Source organism: Equus quagga, chromosome 15 (assembly GCF_021613505.1).
Source record: "Equus quagga isolate Etosha38 chromosome 15, UCLA_HA_Equagga_1.0, whole genome shotgun sequence".
Taxonomy (NCBI): Eukaryota; Metazoa; Chordata; class Mammalia; order Perissodactyla; family Equidae; genus Equus; species Equus quagga.
The window spans coordinates 57,950,312-57,968,744 of record NC_060281.1 but is presented as its reverse complement, the minus strand read 5'-3'; the positions used below and the strand labels follow the sequence as shown (position 1 = coordinate 57,968,744).

Genomic DNA, 18,433 nt, shown 5'->3' with positions numbered 1-18,433 from the left:
TAGTTTATATCATCAGGGGAGCAAAATATATATATATGTATATATACACATATTTATATTTACATGTGTGTATGTATATATACACACATACATATTGTGTATATATATGTAAGATTTCCTCTTATTGTGTTGTTTGTGCCTTCTGTCTTAATTAATTTTGTGTACTTTGTCTTATACTAAGAATGCTGTATTAAAGTCTCCTATTATTATTAATGTGTCTAAGTGTGTCTTTTCATCTCCTATGCCTTCTTCTAAATAAAGGTGATTACTGTCTTATTTGATGTGTAGATATTATAAGTAGTATGCATTCATTGTCATTTGAAACTTTTAGAATTAATACAAGATCTTCTTTGTCATATTTAGTGTTTGTTTGCCTCAGTTCTCCTTTTTCTGATTTCATGATTACTTTGCTTGATTTTTTTATTGTTTTATTGTTTCCCTTTGCCTGTTATATGCTGTCCATTCCTTTATTTTTAACATTATTTTATGTATGTCTCTTGTATGCAGCGTATAGTTAGGTGGATCATGCTTTGTGGCCTGATTTAATGTTTTCGTCTCTGTTGGTTCTCTTTTAAGAGTTAAGTTAGTCTCATTCACACTTAGTGATACGACTGATACTTTTGGTCTCAACGCTATCATAATATTTTGTAGTTATGTTATATTTATTATATTTATTTCTCTACAAGATATGTTTTCTTTGCTCTTGAGTTAAATTTTTGTGTTCTTTAGCAAGGTTTATATTTTTGTTTTCATGGTTACTTTTATATTTATACATCTCTAAATGCCCTTGTTCCATCTTTTTCTTATTTAACTTATCTAGTTTGTCTTAAAGATATCCTTTCACTATTACCTATTATGTATGCAATAACCAATGAGTGTATTCACTTTCCACTTTGACTCTCTTTTCTTCCACTTTTTTGTTACCTTATTTCTACTTTGTCATGACATAGGACAATTGTATGTTAACCTTCCAACTTAATCCCTAGCTCTGTTTTAGTCTCAACTATACAGTTTTCTGTGTTAATTTGTTATCCATCAATTTTTTTTCCATCAGAATTTTCCCAGTTATCTCTTGCTTGAATAAAGCTCATACTTTGGTGACTTCTTCAAAAAGAGCTCATTAATGTAAAATTCTCTGTGTTCTTGTATGTTTAAAGCTTTTCCTGTAGACTTGATACTCAAAGGCCAGCATTGCTGGATATAAAATTCTTGGTCCAGACTTTTTCTTATTGACTTATTTGAAAGTGTGGCTCTGTTGTTGCCTTGTTTCTTTTGTTGTTTTTGAAGAGTCTGATGCTAGTCTAATTGCTTTGCCCTGCTAAGTTATCATTTGATCTTTTTGCCTACAGGCCTTGAGAATCTTTTCTGTTCGTCTTTGAAGTCTGTCTGTCTTCTGTTTGTCTAGAGTATGTCTTGCATTTGGTTCTTCCAGGTTCCTTTTCTCAGGTACCCGTTATGTCTGGTCCCTGTTAGTTCTGTTCCACTGTTTTGTTTTCCCTCTTTCAGGGACTCCAGTTATATAAACGTTATTCCTTCTTTGCTTGTCTTCCATTTCCACCATTTTCTCTCTGATTCTTTATCTCATTGTCCTTTTCTTGGTTGTTTTCCTGCTTTTCTTCAATGCCTCTTATTAAATCTTCATTGAGTTCATTATCCTTTGTCTACTTTGTACTTTAGACTTGTAGTTCTGAGATGATTTTTTTCTTCTATTTCTTTCCTGAGTTCAATCAGTTTTCTTTTTATTTCTTTCTGTTTTTCAACCATTTTTGTTCTTAATGTTTGAGTTTCTTTTTTTTTAAAGATTTTATTTTTTTTCCTTTTTCTCCCCAAAGTCCGCTTGTACATAGTTGTATATTTTTAGTTGTGGGTCCTTCTAGTTGTAGCATGTGGGATGCCACCTCAGCATGGCTTGGCAAGGGGTGCCATGTCCACTCTCAGGATCCGAACCAGCGAAACCCTGGGCCACTGATGCGAAGCATGAGAACTTAACCACTTGGCCACGGGGCCAACCCTAATGGTTGAGTTTCTTACTCAAGCAATTGGTTATATCCCCAAATGCTTGGTTGAGCATATTTAATTTAGTTTTCAAGCATTATCTTACATTTTTCATCTGTTTCTGGATTTTCTTTCTTTGGGAGGAGAGTTAGATTTTCGTCAGTTGAACTGTTTTGAATGGTTTTCTTTCTCTTTTTTTGGCAATAATTCTTTATAGTTCTATAAAGAATTTTCTTCTGTTTTTTGTGGATTTTTGGTTGTTTAGAGGATTTTGTAGTTCTCTGGTACCCTTTTCTGTTAGTGTAGCAAAGTGCAGTGTCTTTAGTGGAATTTTTTGGTGGGTGGTGGGGAATGGCTTTGTAAATCCTCTAATTTTTTAGGTTTGTTTTATCTTGTTGAACCCTAAATTTTCTCTTTTCCTTCTTTTATTCCTCCCCACACAATTATTATTTATTTTGAAGCTTAGGCACTCTCTATCTCATGCTGAGGGTATGGTGTTTAATAGTTTTGTTTGTTCTAATGTATTTTTAGAGGAAATATTGAAAGATGTAGACGTTAGCAGCTGCATCGTCTTCAGCTTTCATAGGAATAATTTGAGTCCTAAGATAGTAGAATCTTTTTCTGAAAAGATTTTTGTTTGATTTTGCTAGATGCATAGAGGAACTATCCATCTGGGATTGACTTAGTCCATTTTCACTGCCTGAGGTTATCTCTGTTGCCCAGGTAATGTGACACCTGGCTTCAGGTCTATACAGGAACAGGTTTACTTTTGTGTTCATCCTGGTCATGAGAATAAGTCCTTTAGGGCTGTTTATCTGACATCCCAACTTGGTCAGGTGCTGCAGGTTTCCACTTTTGCCTCACTTGCCTGGGAAGCTGTCACAACCAATGTTCAGTTTTCCAGTAGATACACTGAATAGGGAAGTATTCTCAGTATTTCTCTCTGGCTTTGTGCTGGGGTTTCTTTTGGCTCTGTGCTCTCTTATGGAGTTTTGTTTAGTAATTACTCTCTATTATGTTACTTCTTCAGTGCTTTTAAGAATTTTTGTATTTTTTCGTAGATTTATCAGGAGGTTTGGCTCTAATTACCCAGCCCAACACTACTAGAAACAGCAGTTGAGTCATTCTGTTATTAAAACATTCTTTTAGGGACTGGCCTGGTGGTATAGTGGTTAAGTTTGCGTGTCCCACTCCGGCAGCCAGGGGTTTGCGGCTTTGGATCCTGGGTACAGACCTATACACTGCTCATCAAGCCGTGCTGTGCTGGCATCCCACATATAAAATAGAGGAAGATTGGCACAGACGTTAGCTCAGGGCAAATCTTCCTCACCAAAACAAACAAAGAAAACAGCATTTTTTATTTTGTATTTCATGGAACTTCAGGTGCAAAGAATGATAGATTCATTTGCTCACTGCTCCATCTTGAGTCAATCTCCTAGTGTGTAAAGCTCTGCTTTATTATTAAAGATAGGGACACTTTGTTTTAGTGGTTAAAGCGGGTTCTGACTAATAATAGCTGTGATTAATAATAATGATTGTGGTGTTAATGAAGGCAGTCTGTTTAGCCATTGCAGTGTGCCAGGTACTCTGTGCTTTTCATGCATTATTCTATTTAATTATTACAAAGTCTCTTAAGTTAGTATTATTCTTCCTACTTTATAAATCATTACCTGAGGCTTACCTACCATATCACTTGCCAGAGTTTACCTGGATAGTAAGTGAGAGAAATATGTTTCAGACCCTGCCCTGGGCTTTGGAGATAGAGCATTAGCAAAGTCCAGCATGTTTCCCGCCTTCATGGACTTTACAGGATTTAATTCCTAGACAATACTTTCTTACCTAATCTCAGGTCACGCTGTAAGGACACAGTGGGATGGTCAGGAATATAATTTTAGAGTCTGAAAGCCTGATTCACCGTTATTTCCACCAGCATAGAGGACAGTGTCTCTTGTGAGGAAATGATTGTAAATTAATGCAAAAGTAAAATGGAGAGATTATCAAAGATTAGAAAAGATTCTCTTTTGCATGTAGCATAGTGCTTTGTTCAAAGTTGACACTAAATGAATGTTAATTTCATATGTTCATTGACTATGATTTAATGGATTTTATTCCCACATTATGTTTTTTGATATAGACTGGCTAGGATACTGTTTTTATTTATTTATATTACTCCTCTTGGTTTACAGTTGTTTGCTGGCATAAAGGATGGAGAAAGCCTGCAGCTCTTTGAACAAAGTTCTCGCTCTGCCCATAAACAAGAGACACATACCATGGAGGCCATGAAGCTCGTAGAGTTTGACCTTAAACAAACACTTACCAGGCTTGTTACACATCTTTTTGGAGATGGTAGGTATTCAAATACTTTTGTCTTTGGGGGCTTAAATATTCGACAATTACCATCTTCCTGAAATCATTAAGGTTACTTGTGTCTTGCGTTTTTGGTCTAAGTTGATGCTTAATGGGTCAGGTCATTAGTGAGATAGAACTTACGAATTTCCTGGTTCATTCTGTTTGAGGAGCAGAAGGATATGAAAGTGGAATTAGCTAGAGAAAGAGAAATGATTACAACCTTTCGTAAGAATGATAATGGCTTAAGATCAGTGCCATCAGTGGAGAAAAAGTATACAAGCCCATTAGTGCTGTTGTATTACTATATTATCATTAGGTCAGACTTGATCAATGGGGCAAGATTCTTAACCATGTTAGTGAGCCTGGTGGAAAATTTTACGTATTGACATACTAATTACTACCAGCAACAGCAAAAATATGAATTTCCTGGAGGAAGCACAGTGTTTTTAGGACCTGGACTCTCACTTTAGTCACTTACCCTCCATTATTTCTCCAAGAAAATATTTTGTCTGGAATGTCCCCCTTCCCCTCCAACAATTTCTAACTTACTTGAGATAATATTTTGTTTGTTTTTAGGAAGATGTAAAGAGTAGGTTAAGAGATTTTCCCTAATTGTGACCTACATTTAAAAAATGTTTAGAAGAGAAAAGCCTAGTATGGTTAGGGTTCTCTTTTGTACTATTATTCTTGTGAACTTTTTAAAGAACAGCTTTATCGAGGTATAATTGACATAAAATAAACTATACATATTTAAAGTGTACAATCTGCTAAGTTGACATACAATAGACTGAACATATTTACACAATTTTTTAAGTTTGACATTTGTATACACCTGTGAAACCACCAGCAGAATCAAGATAATGAACGTGTCCATTACCCCAAAAGCTTCCTCCTGTCCATTGGTAATCTCTCCTTCTTACCCTTCCGTACAGCTCTTCACCCCAGGCAACCAGTGATCTACATTCTGTCACTATTGATTAGTTTGCACCTTCTAGATTTATATAAATGGAATCCTATAATGTATACTCTTCTTTTTTTTGATCTGTCTTCGTTCACTTATCGTAATTATTTTGAGATCCATCCATGTCGTAGTGTATATCAATAGTTCATTTCTTTTTATTGCTGAGCAGTATTCCATTTCATAGTTTGTTTATCCATTCACCTATTGAGAGACATTTGAGTTGTTTCCAGGTTTCTGCTATTACAGGTAAAGCTTGTATACACATTCATGCACAAGTCTTTGTATGAACATATGATTTCATTTCTCTTTGGTAAATACAAAGTTATGGAATGGCTAGATCATATGGTAGGAGTATTTTAACTTTCTAAGAAACCACTAAACTGTTTTCTGAAGTGGTTTTACTATTTTACATTCTTTCTAGTAGTATATGGAAATTCCAGTTGTTTCTAGGTCTTCAACAACACTTGGTAGGGTCAGTCATTTTAATTTTAGCCATTCTAATAGAAGTGTAGTGGTATGTCACATAAGCATTCAGCATATATAAAGAACTCCTCTAAAAAGCAAGGAAAAAATTAACCTCAGAGAGAGATGGATGAACATGAAGGTGACAAATGATGTAGCTAGAATGACTAATGAGTTTATGTGAAGGTGCTCACCCTTATTAGTAATGGGAGGAAAGCAAGTGAAAACCACCGTGAGCTGTCCTTTGTTATTCTTCACTTGAAAAAAAAATTAAAAACCTGACATTTGTAAGTATTGACAAAGATATAGAAAAATAAGATGTAGTCCAAAGTCCAGGGCTTATGTAGGAGTCTCAGTTACCATTCCACCAGCTGGAACTTGAGTAGTCACTTACTACTCTTGATTCCCCTCTATGTTTTCATACCTCCAGATTTCCCCTATTTGTGTGTAAAGTCACATATGTGTTTAAAAGGATTCTTATTGTAATTTATTAAGCCTCTGCTGCCTTGTTTTAGTAAGATATTCCAAAGTTTGTTGGAATATCTTGACTGCTGTATTGTCAAAAGCATAATTCATGTACTGTTTAAGAAACCGCTAAATAATCCTATGTATTCTTTATCTACATATATTTTTTAAAAGAGTACATCCATGTCATGCTAGCATCTTTTTCTAGGAGATAGAGAATGGTATTAGGGAGGGAGGTAGAAACCAGGCTTCAAGTGTGTTCATAGTGTTTTATTAAAATAAAAAAGGATATGAAATTAAATGTGACAAAATGTTATGATTTGGTAAAATTGAATAGTGGGTGGATGGATGTTTGCTATTTTCTATTTCTTTTAGTTTGAAATGTTTTATATTAAAATCATATAATGTATTAGTGAAACAGGTTCCAGATAGAGATTGCTGATAAGAAAATCTTATTATAGTCAGCTTCTCTTTACTTTCATGATAAAAGAAAGGAATTGTGATATTTTTAGCAGTAATATAATCTATTTAATGCTGGAATGCTGGGAGATGGATTGTGTTGTTCAGACCATTTTCTAGGCAGGTTAAGGTAAAGGGATTCTAGTATTTTACAGAGATACCGTTCTGTCTCTAGTAGCTTTACAAAAAGATTGACGGTAGTCTGAAGTTTTCCATTGTCAATTGTTTTTAAAGCCCTCCTTGTTTATATGTTGCTACACATTTCTCTCATGAAATGATTTGCTGTTTGCAAGGTTTAGAAACTGCCTCCTGGTTAGATAACTGAGTGGTTCTGAATAGGCAGGCAGGCTCCTTTCTGTAATGACTAGTATTTGTGTTTCTCCTACTACTTTGTTATTTTTCATTCCTTTCCAGCCTCCTCCTCTTGTTTAGTCCCCTCAGCCCCTTCACCTGGATAATTTTACTTTTCCTGTGGTGTCAACTCAGATGTCCTCCTCCAGGAACCTTTCCTGGAACACGTGCTGAGTCTCAGAAGTGGTGTCTCCTCTCCGTGCTTTTCTAAACTCTCTTTGGGGGCGGATTTTCACTTTTCTCAGCAAGATGTGCTGCTGGGAAATCCAGCCCCAGGTTGCCGGCATCACAATACTGAATAAGCTAGATGTAACTCCTGTCTTCAGGGAGCCGCAAATCTTAACCCTCTCACACGGAAACATAACATGTGATGGGAGTACTCAGGAGAGGCCTCCTCTGCGGTTTGCCTGTGCTCCAGGAAAGGGTCCTGCTTGGAAGACATCTGAGCTGACACTCGTCATTGAGAACTAGCATGAAGTGTACAGCAGTAAGGAATGAAGGAAGGAAGAGGGGAAAAAGAGAAAAGTGGTTAACAGGAAAGTCTCATGACCGCTGAGAAATGGTAGTGTAGAATCAGAAAATTAAACTTAAGTTCTCTTTCATCCACACATTCTGGAATCCTGAACAGGTCATTTAGGCTTTAACTCAGCTTTCTAACTTTTAAAAGTTGAGCAATAATAACTTGTTTCTTATGAGAGTAAAGTGAGATAACATGTGAAAGATGCCTTGTAAGAAGAAAATATTAAATAAATGTGTAAATATGAAAAAAATAAAGGAAGAGGGAAGAGAAGGAAAATTAAGACAGGGCAGTAAAAACGGAGCATATGTAGAAATAGGAACACAATCAAAGAGCAACAGTTATGGTTGATTTGTCTTTATTTTCTCTAATGAAATAAGATGTAGCTTTATACCCAACTATGGCATAACAGTCAAATTGGTGCTGATGGTGGCCTTAATATCCTCTGAGCACCAGCAAATATTTAAAAAGGTAAACACTGTACTAGACCCTGTATGGATTATAAGAACCTTCCCAGGGGCCTTGAGGATACACATTTCTCTGAATACAGTTGTGGACTTTCCTTTGTTTTATTTTTAATATTTGTATGTAAATAGCTTTAAAAACTGTGCATTAATTTGAAGGTTTCCAGCGAGCAGCTTTCCTGATATAAAACCATTTCTGCAGTGTGTGATTTTTCTGACTGTGATGCCTGTCTTCACATGGTGGACATGCTTTTGGCCAAGAATTGATCATCTTAACCTTGGAAACAGCAATAAAATTGTAGCTTCTCTCTTTCAGGCAAACGTCTACTTTATTTTAAAAGTACTATTGGCCTAGACTTTTAAGTTTCAGATTTCATTACAGATCCGAGTTGCTATTTTATAAATCTTCAGATTTACTTTTTGTTTATAAGACTGAGTCAGCAGAATTGTGGAATCACATTAAAATAAAAAATCTACCTGCTTGGAGAATAAATGTTGTTCTTGTGCACTCAAGTCTATCTGAGAAGAAGGCCTTTCATTTTTTCTTTAATTCCAGTGATGATATCTTTTTTAACCCCATTTACACAGTAGCCAAACACCCCAAAAATCCTTAAAGACATATTAACCGCATCTTTGCCTAGCCCCAGTGCGGCTTTGCTGTCCATGTGTATGGCTAAGGGAGCCATCACCAGAAGGGTGTGTGAGCTTGTCCCTGGATGTGTTTGGATATTTGTAATATCTGCTAAGGTGCTTCTTAGGGGAGGTGCTAAGCAGGGCGGAAAGGCGACCCAAACCCAGGCCCATTTTATCAACTACAAGGGTGAGAATATTATAGAAAACAGGTGCTGTGTGCTCTCTAGTGTTCACACTGAATGTTCACAGCTCCCTCCAGACTCTCAGCTGTTTCTGCCACACTCGGAAGAGATGTGCCATGTTCTTTCTTCATGCCTTTCAGAGGGTCATTTAATTTGGGGGGGAGGGGCGGGGGGGGTGCTAGTTTCTGAAAAATGTCTTGGTAAACCTGTCTAGGTACAAACAATCTGGATGTCATTTAGATTAATAGCAATAATGATGATGACAGTGACAATAACAGTGATGATAATTATAGTGTTAAATGCTGCACTACGCACTTTTACAGGGATTTTTTTGTTTTGACCTGCATCTATGATGTAGTTATTATTATAATCCCATTTTTTAGATGAAGAAACCTAGACACAGAGAAATGAATTATAGTCATGCGTCGCTTAATGATGGGGATACGTTCTGAGAAATGTGTCATTAGGTGATTTCATCATTGTACAGACATCACAGAGTGATAAACCTGGATGGTGCAGCATACTATACACCTAGGCTATATGGTATTAATCTTATGGGACCACCATCATATATGCCTTCTGTCGTTGACAAAAACCTCATTATGCGGGTGCAGGACTGTACCATGTGAATGTCACACAGTTGGGAATTATTTGAGGCACACTTTTAGCCCAGGCAGTCTGCCTTCCAAGCCCATGTGAAAGGTTAGCTCATTTGAAAGGATAGAAGGCAATCGTTTTAATAATATTTCTGAGGTTGTGAGGCCTACTAAAGCCATGATGTTAAAAAAAATTGGGCCCTTCCCTAAGTATTGCCTTCTGACTCTCCTCTTACTCTGACTCCCTACAGCTAGCTCAGGGGGAAAGCCCTACTTGCTACATCATATTCAGTTACATTTTGGATACCAAAGATCGTTTAAAAACTTCAAATTCGATCTTTCTTTAATTAGTTAGTGAATAGGAAATGCCTTGGTGGGCCTCAGGATTATTCAACTCTTTTTATATTTGTTTTTATGATCTAAGCTTTTCACTTTTTTTTTTTATTATTAGTGTTGTATTCCTTTGTTCTTGAAAAGCAAAATTAAAAATTGGAGCACATTATTTCCTTGTGGCAATTTGTTGTTATTACAGCTGCTTTAGTGTCAGGTATTTTTCCCTCTCCAAAGCAGTTTATTATTTTCTACTAACATTTCAATTGCACCAGCACCCGAAGGCTTTTTTATAAGAGAGGTTATCAGTTTAGAATTAGAAATAAAATAACTCTTTAGACTATTTTTTTTTTTTGAGGAAGATTAGCCCTGAGCTAACATCTGCTGCCAATCCTCCTCTTTTTGTTGAGGAAGACTGGCCCTGAGCTAACATCTGTGCCCATCTTCCTCCACTTTATATGTGGGACACCTGCAAAAGCATGGCTTGCCAAGCAATGCCATGTCCCCACCTGGGATCCGAACCAGTGAACCCCCGGCCGCTGAAGTGGAACGTGCGAACTTAACTGCTGCGCCACCGGGCCAGCCACCCCTTTAGACTATTTTTATGCTTCTGGAATTCACTGCCATTTTTGACATTTCTAAGTTGTTTCCCCTGTAGTTTGAACCATATTTGGCAGTTTATTTCTTTCAGAGCGATATGGAAGTTTAGGATTCCTAGTATTTTAGTTTCACTTTCTGTCCCTCATGGTGTACAGTCCTTCTGTGGCATAGTCTCTTTGCTAAACCTATTAGAATTTGCCTTTATGGAGCATTGTTCTCATAGCACGGTTTAGATGAATTAGTCTGTGAAGGAGAAATGGATTGTGATCCTCTGCTGTTGACTAGATATGTCACTGTGAGCAAGTCATGTCTCTTCCCTTTTGTTTAAAAGTGAAAAACGCTGTGATGGTCATGGAGATGCACCTCACAAAGCCCTCCAAGGATGGGCCCTGGCTGATGGGAGTGCAGATGGCCTCCAGCTGTCAGCTCCTTCAGGGATTGCCTCAGCTTTGGGACACCTCTTTGCCTAAGGACATGTCCTTCCCAGGGCTGCTGACATCTGAAGACTGATTGTGGCAGGAATATAAAGGCCCAGCATTTTGGCCCACCACCTCACTACCCCACTACCCCACTACCCTACCTCCAGGCAATTCTGATGGGCTCTATAAGCTCCAGATCTTGGGCAAAGTTAAGGCTTTGTTGGGCCTGATTGCAGTTCATTGACTTCTCTCTCTGCCCCAACCTGCTGCCACCCTCTTCCTTCCATAGGTGATGATTCCCCCAAAGTAACCTGCCTGTCAGCCCAACCTCCACAGGGACCTGTATATGGTCCCATGCAACCAAAACATTCTAGAGCTCTGTATTGCGAATGTTGTTCTTGTCAAGAGTGAGGTCACTTGGTAATGGGAATGAGGATCCCGTGTCTTCCATATCTTTTCCTATTTTTCCCTATTCATGAATCCCTGTTAATATAAATGAAGTGAAAGTGGTTGAGAATAATAATTAGGTTTATAGTTGTTAGTTCTCCATTGTTTCTAAAACTGAATCAATTAAAACATTTTGAACATGTCACTTTAATAATTTTTAAATCAGCTCTTTTGGGCTGTCTGGTGTTGTCTGGTTTGGAGAGGGCTGTCTTTCTCAGAGTGCTCCTAGGGAGTGAAGCAGCAAGCAGTTGTTGCATTCAGGCAGTGTTGAGTTGCCTCTGCTCACTGTGGCTTGGATGTCGTCCAAGCAGGCTGCACTTTCATATAAAAACTGCCTGACGCGCTCAACCTCTCTGAGCCTTTGGATCACTAGCTGTGAAATGGGGGTATGGAGTGCCTTGCACTGTGCCCAGTGGAGCTGCTCAGCCAAAGTAGGACACCACCTTAGGAATCAGGTGGAGAGAGACCTAGGACCACACTTTTCTTTAGATGTTTGGTGAATGGAAAAACTATTTACTAGAGTTGACCTTTGTGGCCTAAGGAGTTATTACAAGGAAACCTCTTGGGAGAAAGCTTGAGATAGCAATGACTGAAAGGAACTGGAATACTTATAGGGAGACTGAAACAGTTCCTGATTCTATGGCAGTTGGACAGGGGATAGCAGATGGGATCCCTACTCCAGAGAAATGAGAACTTGAAATTGTTTGGGGTTTTATGTTAAATGAAATAAAATTATTGGGCCGTGAGATACTGTGCAAAAAGTACTTAAAATTTTAGAGATACTGTAACCAAGCCAATTAATGTGCCAGGAACTGCACCCATTGCATACTGTTTCTAATGCCTTTTAGGTGGTTGAGATCAGGCAACAGGGAAAACATTAACATCTGTGGAGAGGGAAAATGCCTTCTCTGCTCCTTAGGTTCATAGCTCAATTTCTTGATTCATTCCTGTCACTTCTTTTCTGGCCTCTCCTCCAGCCCTAGCCCTGTCAAGGGATAGATAATCAACACAAGGTTAGTTATCTAAAGTCTGTTATCAACCACTTTTAGTCCTTTGAACCCTTGACTTACCCTACTTGCTTGTCAAAGACCTAAGCTTGAACTGATGCTCAGATCTATTCTTTCTGCTTTTCTGTGACTGCTCAGATTTTGTACTTATGATCTGCCACCTTCACCGGGTCAAGGTTGGTAGGAATTTTTTTCTTATCTTTGGTCAGCTCACTGTACAAATCCCTTTCTGTTACTCTAGAATATTACCACACCCACCTTTGTTGGTCCCTGTGAGAGGATAAGCTTATCTATTTCATTAAGAAAATGTAGATGACTGGGTTTGAATTTTGTGCTTACTTGGCCTCTTGATCCCATTCTTCTTGATTCTATTCCATCATTTTCTCCAGAACCTTGTTTCCTCAATGATCAGCTTAAAATACATTCCAAACTATATCATCCCAAGATAAAACAAACCACTGCCATCAGTTAACCTTCCATCCTTCTCTGGAAACTTGCTTTTCAGCCAGGCTTTCTGACATGTACTTTCCTATTGCTGCTCAACCCCAGCTGTGTTGATTGTAACTGTTTCTGATGAGATCACAATTAACCTCCAAATTGTAAAATCCAACAGATTGAAATAAGTGCTTATATGCTGACCCTTTTGCTTAATTTTTAAAACTAACTTTATTGAATTATAATTGGCTTCCAATATACTAAACATTTTAAACTGTACAATTTGATAAGTTTTGACATATTTCTACACATCTGAAATCATCACAATAATCAAGGTAACGAACATATCCGTTACCCTAAAAAGTTTCTTTGTGTCCCTTTCTCATCTCTCCCTACCCCCTTTTCTGCCTACTGTCCCTACCACACCATGCCTAGGTAACCAGTGATCTACTTTCTGTCACCAGCTTCGTTTGCATTTTCTAGATTTATGTAAATGGAATCCTACAGTATACATTCTTCTTTTGCCTGGCTTTTTTCAGTCAGCATAATTATTTTGAGATTGAACCATTTTGCATTCTTACTAGCAGTGTGTGAGAGTAGAAATTGCTCCCCGTCTTTACCAATACTGGATATGGTCAGTCGTTTTAATTTTAGCCATTCTAATAGTTGTGTAGTGGTATCTGATTGTGATTTTAATTGCATTTCCTTTATGACTAATGATGCTGAGCATCATGTGCTTATTTGCCTTCCATATACCTATTCTTTGGTGAAGTGCCCAAATCTTTTGCCTATTTAAAAAATTGTCTTTTTTGTTATTGATTTTTAAAGCTTCTTTATGTATTTTGTCTACAAGTCTTTTATCAGATATACGATTTGCAAATATTTTTTCCCAGATTGTGCGTTGTCTTTTCATTCTCTTATCAGTGTGCCTGAAAGGGCAGAGTTCTTAATTTTGATGAAATCAAATTAACCAATTTTTCATTTTAGGGATTATGTTTTTAATGTGGTTTCTAAGAAATCTTTCCCAATCCAAGGTCATAAAGATTTGTCTACTCTGTTTTCTTCTAGAAGTTTTATAGTTTTCAGTTTTATATTTAGGTTTGTGATTATTTTGAAAAATTGCATATATAGTATGAAGTATGGATTGAAGGTTGTTTGCATAGAGATATCCAGTCATTTCAGCACTCTTTGTTGAAGTGACCGTCCTTTCTCCACTCAATTGCCTTTGTACTTTATCTAAAATCAACTGACCATATATGTTTGGGTCCGTTTCTGGACTCTATTCTGTTCCGTTCACCTATTGTTTGTCTATCTTGATGCAATACTGCACTGTCTTCATTACAGTAACTTCATAATAAATCTTGAAATCAGTTAAAGTCTTCCAACTTTTTTCATCATTTTCCAAGTTGTTTTAATTGAATTATTTGCACTTATATGATTATTGATGTGGTTTGGTTTAAATTATTATTTTGCTATTCTTTTCTGTTGGTCTCATTTGCATTTATTTGGTGTTCTGTCTCTCTTTTTTCTTAACTTTGCTTTCATTGGATTAATTGTGGGGTTTTTTGTTTTTGTTTTTTGCTGGGGAAGATTTGCCCAGAGCCAATGTCTGTTGCCAATCTTCCTCTTTTCGCTTAAGGAAGATTCACCCTGAACTAACATCCATTGCTAATCTTAGTCTGTTTTGCATGTGGGGTGCTGCACAGCATGGCTGCTAATGAGTGGTATAGGTCTGTGCCTGGGAACCAAACCTAGGCTGCTGAAGCAGAGTGCTCCAAACTTAACTGCTAGGCCATGAGTCCAGCCCCCTAATTGTGGACTTTTGCTATTTCATTTTTATCTCCTTTGTTTGGGTTATTAGCTATAACTTTTTTGGTGTTATTGTAGTGATGGCTTTATGGTTTATAGTATACATCTTTAAGTTGTCATAGTCTATATTCAGGTGATATACCACTCATAGTATAAGACCCTCACAACAGTGTACTTTCATTTTTCCCTTTCTGGCCTTTGTGTTGCCTTCGTTTTTTTACTGCTATATATGTTATCAACTCCTAAATACGTTGTAGTTATTTTTATTTTAAACAGTTGATTAGCTTTTAAAGAGATTTAAATAAGAAAAAAAGTCTTTATATTTACCCATGTAGCTGTCATGTCCTGTGCTCTTTTTCTAGGTTTCTCATTGATATCATTTTCCTTCTGCTTGAAGAACTTTGTTAACATTTGTTGTAATACAAATCTACTAGCAGTGAATTCTTTCACCTTTGGTATATCTTTGGTATAAAAAAGCCTTTATCTTCCCTTTATTTTTGAGATATTTTTGCTGGATAAGGACTTCTAGATTGATTTTTTTTCTTTTCCGTTCTTCAAAGATAGTGTTCCTCTCTCTTCTCACTTAGATTGTTTCCTGTCAGAGATCTGCTATCAGCCTTTCGTTTACCTTTGTTCTTTGCTACATAAAGTGTCATTTCTCTTTGATGGTTTTTGGAATTTTTTCTTTGTCTTTGGTTTTAAGCAATTTGATTATGATTTGTGTAGATTTCCTTCAGATTTCTTGTGTCTGAGGTTGGTTGAGCTTTTGGGGTCCATGGGTTTATATTTTCATCAAATTTGAAAATTTTTCGTACATTTCTTCCGATATTTTCTCTGTTCCTCTCCTTTTTGGAGACTCCAATTACATGTATATTTGGTCACTTGAAACTTTTCCACAGTTCATTTGTGTTCTGTTCACTTTCTCTCAGTGTTTTGTTTTCTCTTGTGTTTCATTTGGGATAGTTTCCATTGCTATATCTTCACGTTCACCAATCATTTTTCTGCAGTGTTTAATATGCTGTTAATTCCATCCTGGTTTTTTTTTTTCTTTTTTCATTTCACTCATTTGTTTCAATTAGGTTCTTTTTTTATATCTTTTATATCTCTACTTAGCAGTTTTAATCTTTCCTTTAGCTTTTTAAATATACTGAATACCGTTATATGTATTTTAATGTCTGTCTCTACTATTTCTATCATCTGTGTGTCATTTCTTGGTGAATTGCTATTTATTTTTCTCTGCCTTGTTTTTTTTTTTTCCTCTTTGCATGCCTGATAATTTTCTGTAGGACACCAGACATTCTTAATTTTACCTTGTAATTCATTGGATATTTTTGTATTCCTAATAATATCTATGTGCTTTATTGTGGGATTACTTAGAAACATTTTCATCCTTTTGGTTATTTTTTTAAACCTTATTAGACAGGGCCAGCGTAGTGTTTTAGTCTGGTGTTAGTTTTTCTCAAAACCAATATGAGAACCTTCTTAGTGCTATAACTGATAGTCCATAAACTGTGAGGTTTTCCACTTGGCTGTTGGGAACTGGCACTATTCTTTGTCCTTGTGAGTGCCCAGCATTGTTTCCTATTTCTTTTGTGTGGTTTGTTCCCTGGCCTCAGGTAGTTTCTTCAACATACGTGCACTGACTCTATGTAATTGAATTCTAAAAGGATATCTTCTGCACATCATCAGAGTTCTCTTCTTTATGCAGCTCTCTTCTCTCCTTCAGTCTGTCCTGTGAACTCTAGCCACTCTGAGTTGTAAGACTCCTAGCTCTGTTTCCTCAACTTGGGAAGACTTCTGCCTCTTCCTGTGTTCTCCTTCCCACCTTGGGCAATATCGGGGCTCATTTCTCAGGAATCATTGTCCTTGGTTACCTGATGTCCAGTGTCTTGTGTCACATTGTTTCATATATTTTATCTGTTTTGTCTTTGTTTTTTCATGTGGAAGGGTAAAACTGGTTTGTTATTCCATCTTGTTCAGACATGGAAGTCTCTCTTTTTCATTTGACACTTTTGACCACTCCTTCTTTTAGATACTTTTTTCCTCCCCCTTTTCCATTACATCTCACTCTCCTCTTCTAACTTCTTTCTTTTCTTATATTTCTTATACCTCTGTCATCACTTTCTTTGGCTTCTTTTCTGAAGATGCTTAATGTTTGTGACAGGAATTCTTTGAAACTAGGGGCTTGTGTTTCCTTCTCAAAGCAGAATTTCATTGGGAGATGGATAAAATTCTAAAGATGCATTGTTTGGATCTGGTTTATGAAAGGATTGCCTGCCTTATGATTTTTTAGAACAAATCAGTGAGTTGTGCTTTCATGTATCTCTTAGGATGTCTGAAACATACTTATTTTAAAATCTCAGGTTGCTTTATAAAATTAGTTTCCTCTGGAGTGAATTAATGTTCAGTTGTTGGTTTTGTGGGCTATCTTACTTAGCATTAGATTTATTCGTGTATTTTAGAATTTTTGTTTGCAGGGTCTATTCAGTGGAAGATTTTTACTTTTGTTTTTGTTTTCCTTCTTTTTTTCCTCCTGTGGTTTTGCTTATTTCTCCCCTAAGTGGTTTTGCAGTTGGTTCCACCTAACTCTCTAGGCTTGAGATCCAAAATGAGGTTTTATAGGGATCTGTGAGATGTTCTAACCAGCACTGATTTAGGCGATATGGCAGATCCAGTGCTCGGGTCTTGGATCTCTAAGCCTACAGCTCTTCAGAGCTACAGCCCAAGGCTGTATTTGATGACAATTTTTGTCATCTTTCATTTACCAGCATGGAGCTTATTCCATCCCAACATATGACTTCCACCTTTTGGCTTCTCTCAGATCCAGAGCCAGCAGTATGTTATCTTGCAGAAGGCAAGCTCCTCTTCCTGGTGGTGGACCCTGAGCACAGCAACACTGTGCTGTATTGTGTTTCACTGTTTTGCGTTTCTGTTCTGTTTCTGGTCTATGGAGATATTGATCTTAGCCTTGAACTAGACTATGCCTTTTTGGTTTTCTCTTTTTTATCATACCCATTGTTGTTGTGTGTTAGAAGAACACGGAGACTGACAGTGTCATCTTGGACTTGAAAGGGTGCTTGGCATGGGAAGTTGAATTAGTGTAGTTTTTCATTGTCTGCTCCAGTGGAGGGCAGCATAGGGCTTTGTTGTCTGACACACTGGATTTGAATTCTGATCTTGGCATTTCATAGCTATGTAAACTTAGATTAGAAATGTAAACTGTTTCAGCCACACTTCCTTCCCTCTAATAAGGGAACAATGGTGATTATTGTGCAGTGTTTGTACCAGCCTTACATCGGTGTAAGGATTAAAGCAAGCATGTAAAGTATTCAGCACTGTGCCATAATAAATTAACAGCAAATGTGGTTACCTTAGGAATGCAATTTAGAAATGTTTCTTCATATTTTTATTAAAAGGTGAGAGAGAGATTTTAGATTATGGTCTGATTTTCAGTGACATTCAATTCAAAAATCATCCATTGAGTATTTATTAAGTGTCAGGTACTGGGCTAGATTCTTTACATGCTTTTCCTTACTGAATTGTCACCAAAACTCTGTGAGGTAAGTATTATTCTTATTTTAAATAAAATTGAGGCAGTCAGAGCTTAAGTAACTTGCTTGAGGTTACGTGGCTGAAAGTGGTAGAACTGGGATTTGATCCTAGATCTGTGATTGCTTTTCCCATACATTATATCCAACCCACCTAAGCCTCTGTAATGACTGTGGAGTGTGGATTGTGAGCCTTCTGTGTACCAGGCTTGTCTGTGCAGTCATCCTTTGTGAGCTGGTCGGGAAGAAGATGGAGGACCAGAGGGCTGTGGCTGCTCAGTCCCAGGCCAGCTGCTGTCGGCCTGTCCCCTCTGCTCCGTATGCAGCCGGAGAGTGATCACTCATCCTCGTGCTTCCGGTCCCAAACTCAGAGTTAGAATGAGGGGCAATTACATTGTTCTGTA

At 37.3% G+C, this 18,433-nt stretch overlaps 1 protein-coding gene across 7 annotated transcripts in view; it reads left to right on the top strand.

The window, feature by feature from the left end:
• Nucleotides 1-18,433, top strand: part of FARS2 (phenylalanyl-tRNA synthetase 2, mitochondrial) — a 466,868-nt gene that overhangs the window by 121,703 nt on the left and 326,732 nt on the right. For all 7 annotated transcript variants that reach the window (XM_046639986.1, XM_046639984.1, XM_046639985.1 and 4 more), the window contains one exon: nucleotides 4,182-4,341. In XM_046639986.1, the coding sequence (XP_046495942.1) occupies nucleotides 4,182-4,341 (160 nt within the window). The remainder of the gene's footprint in view (nucleotides 1-4,181; nucleotides 4,342-18,433) is intronic.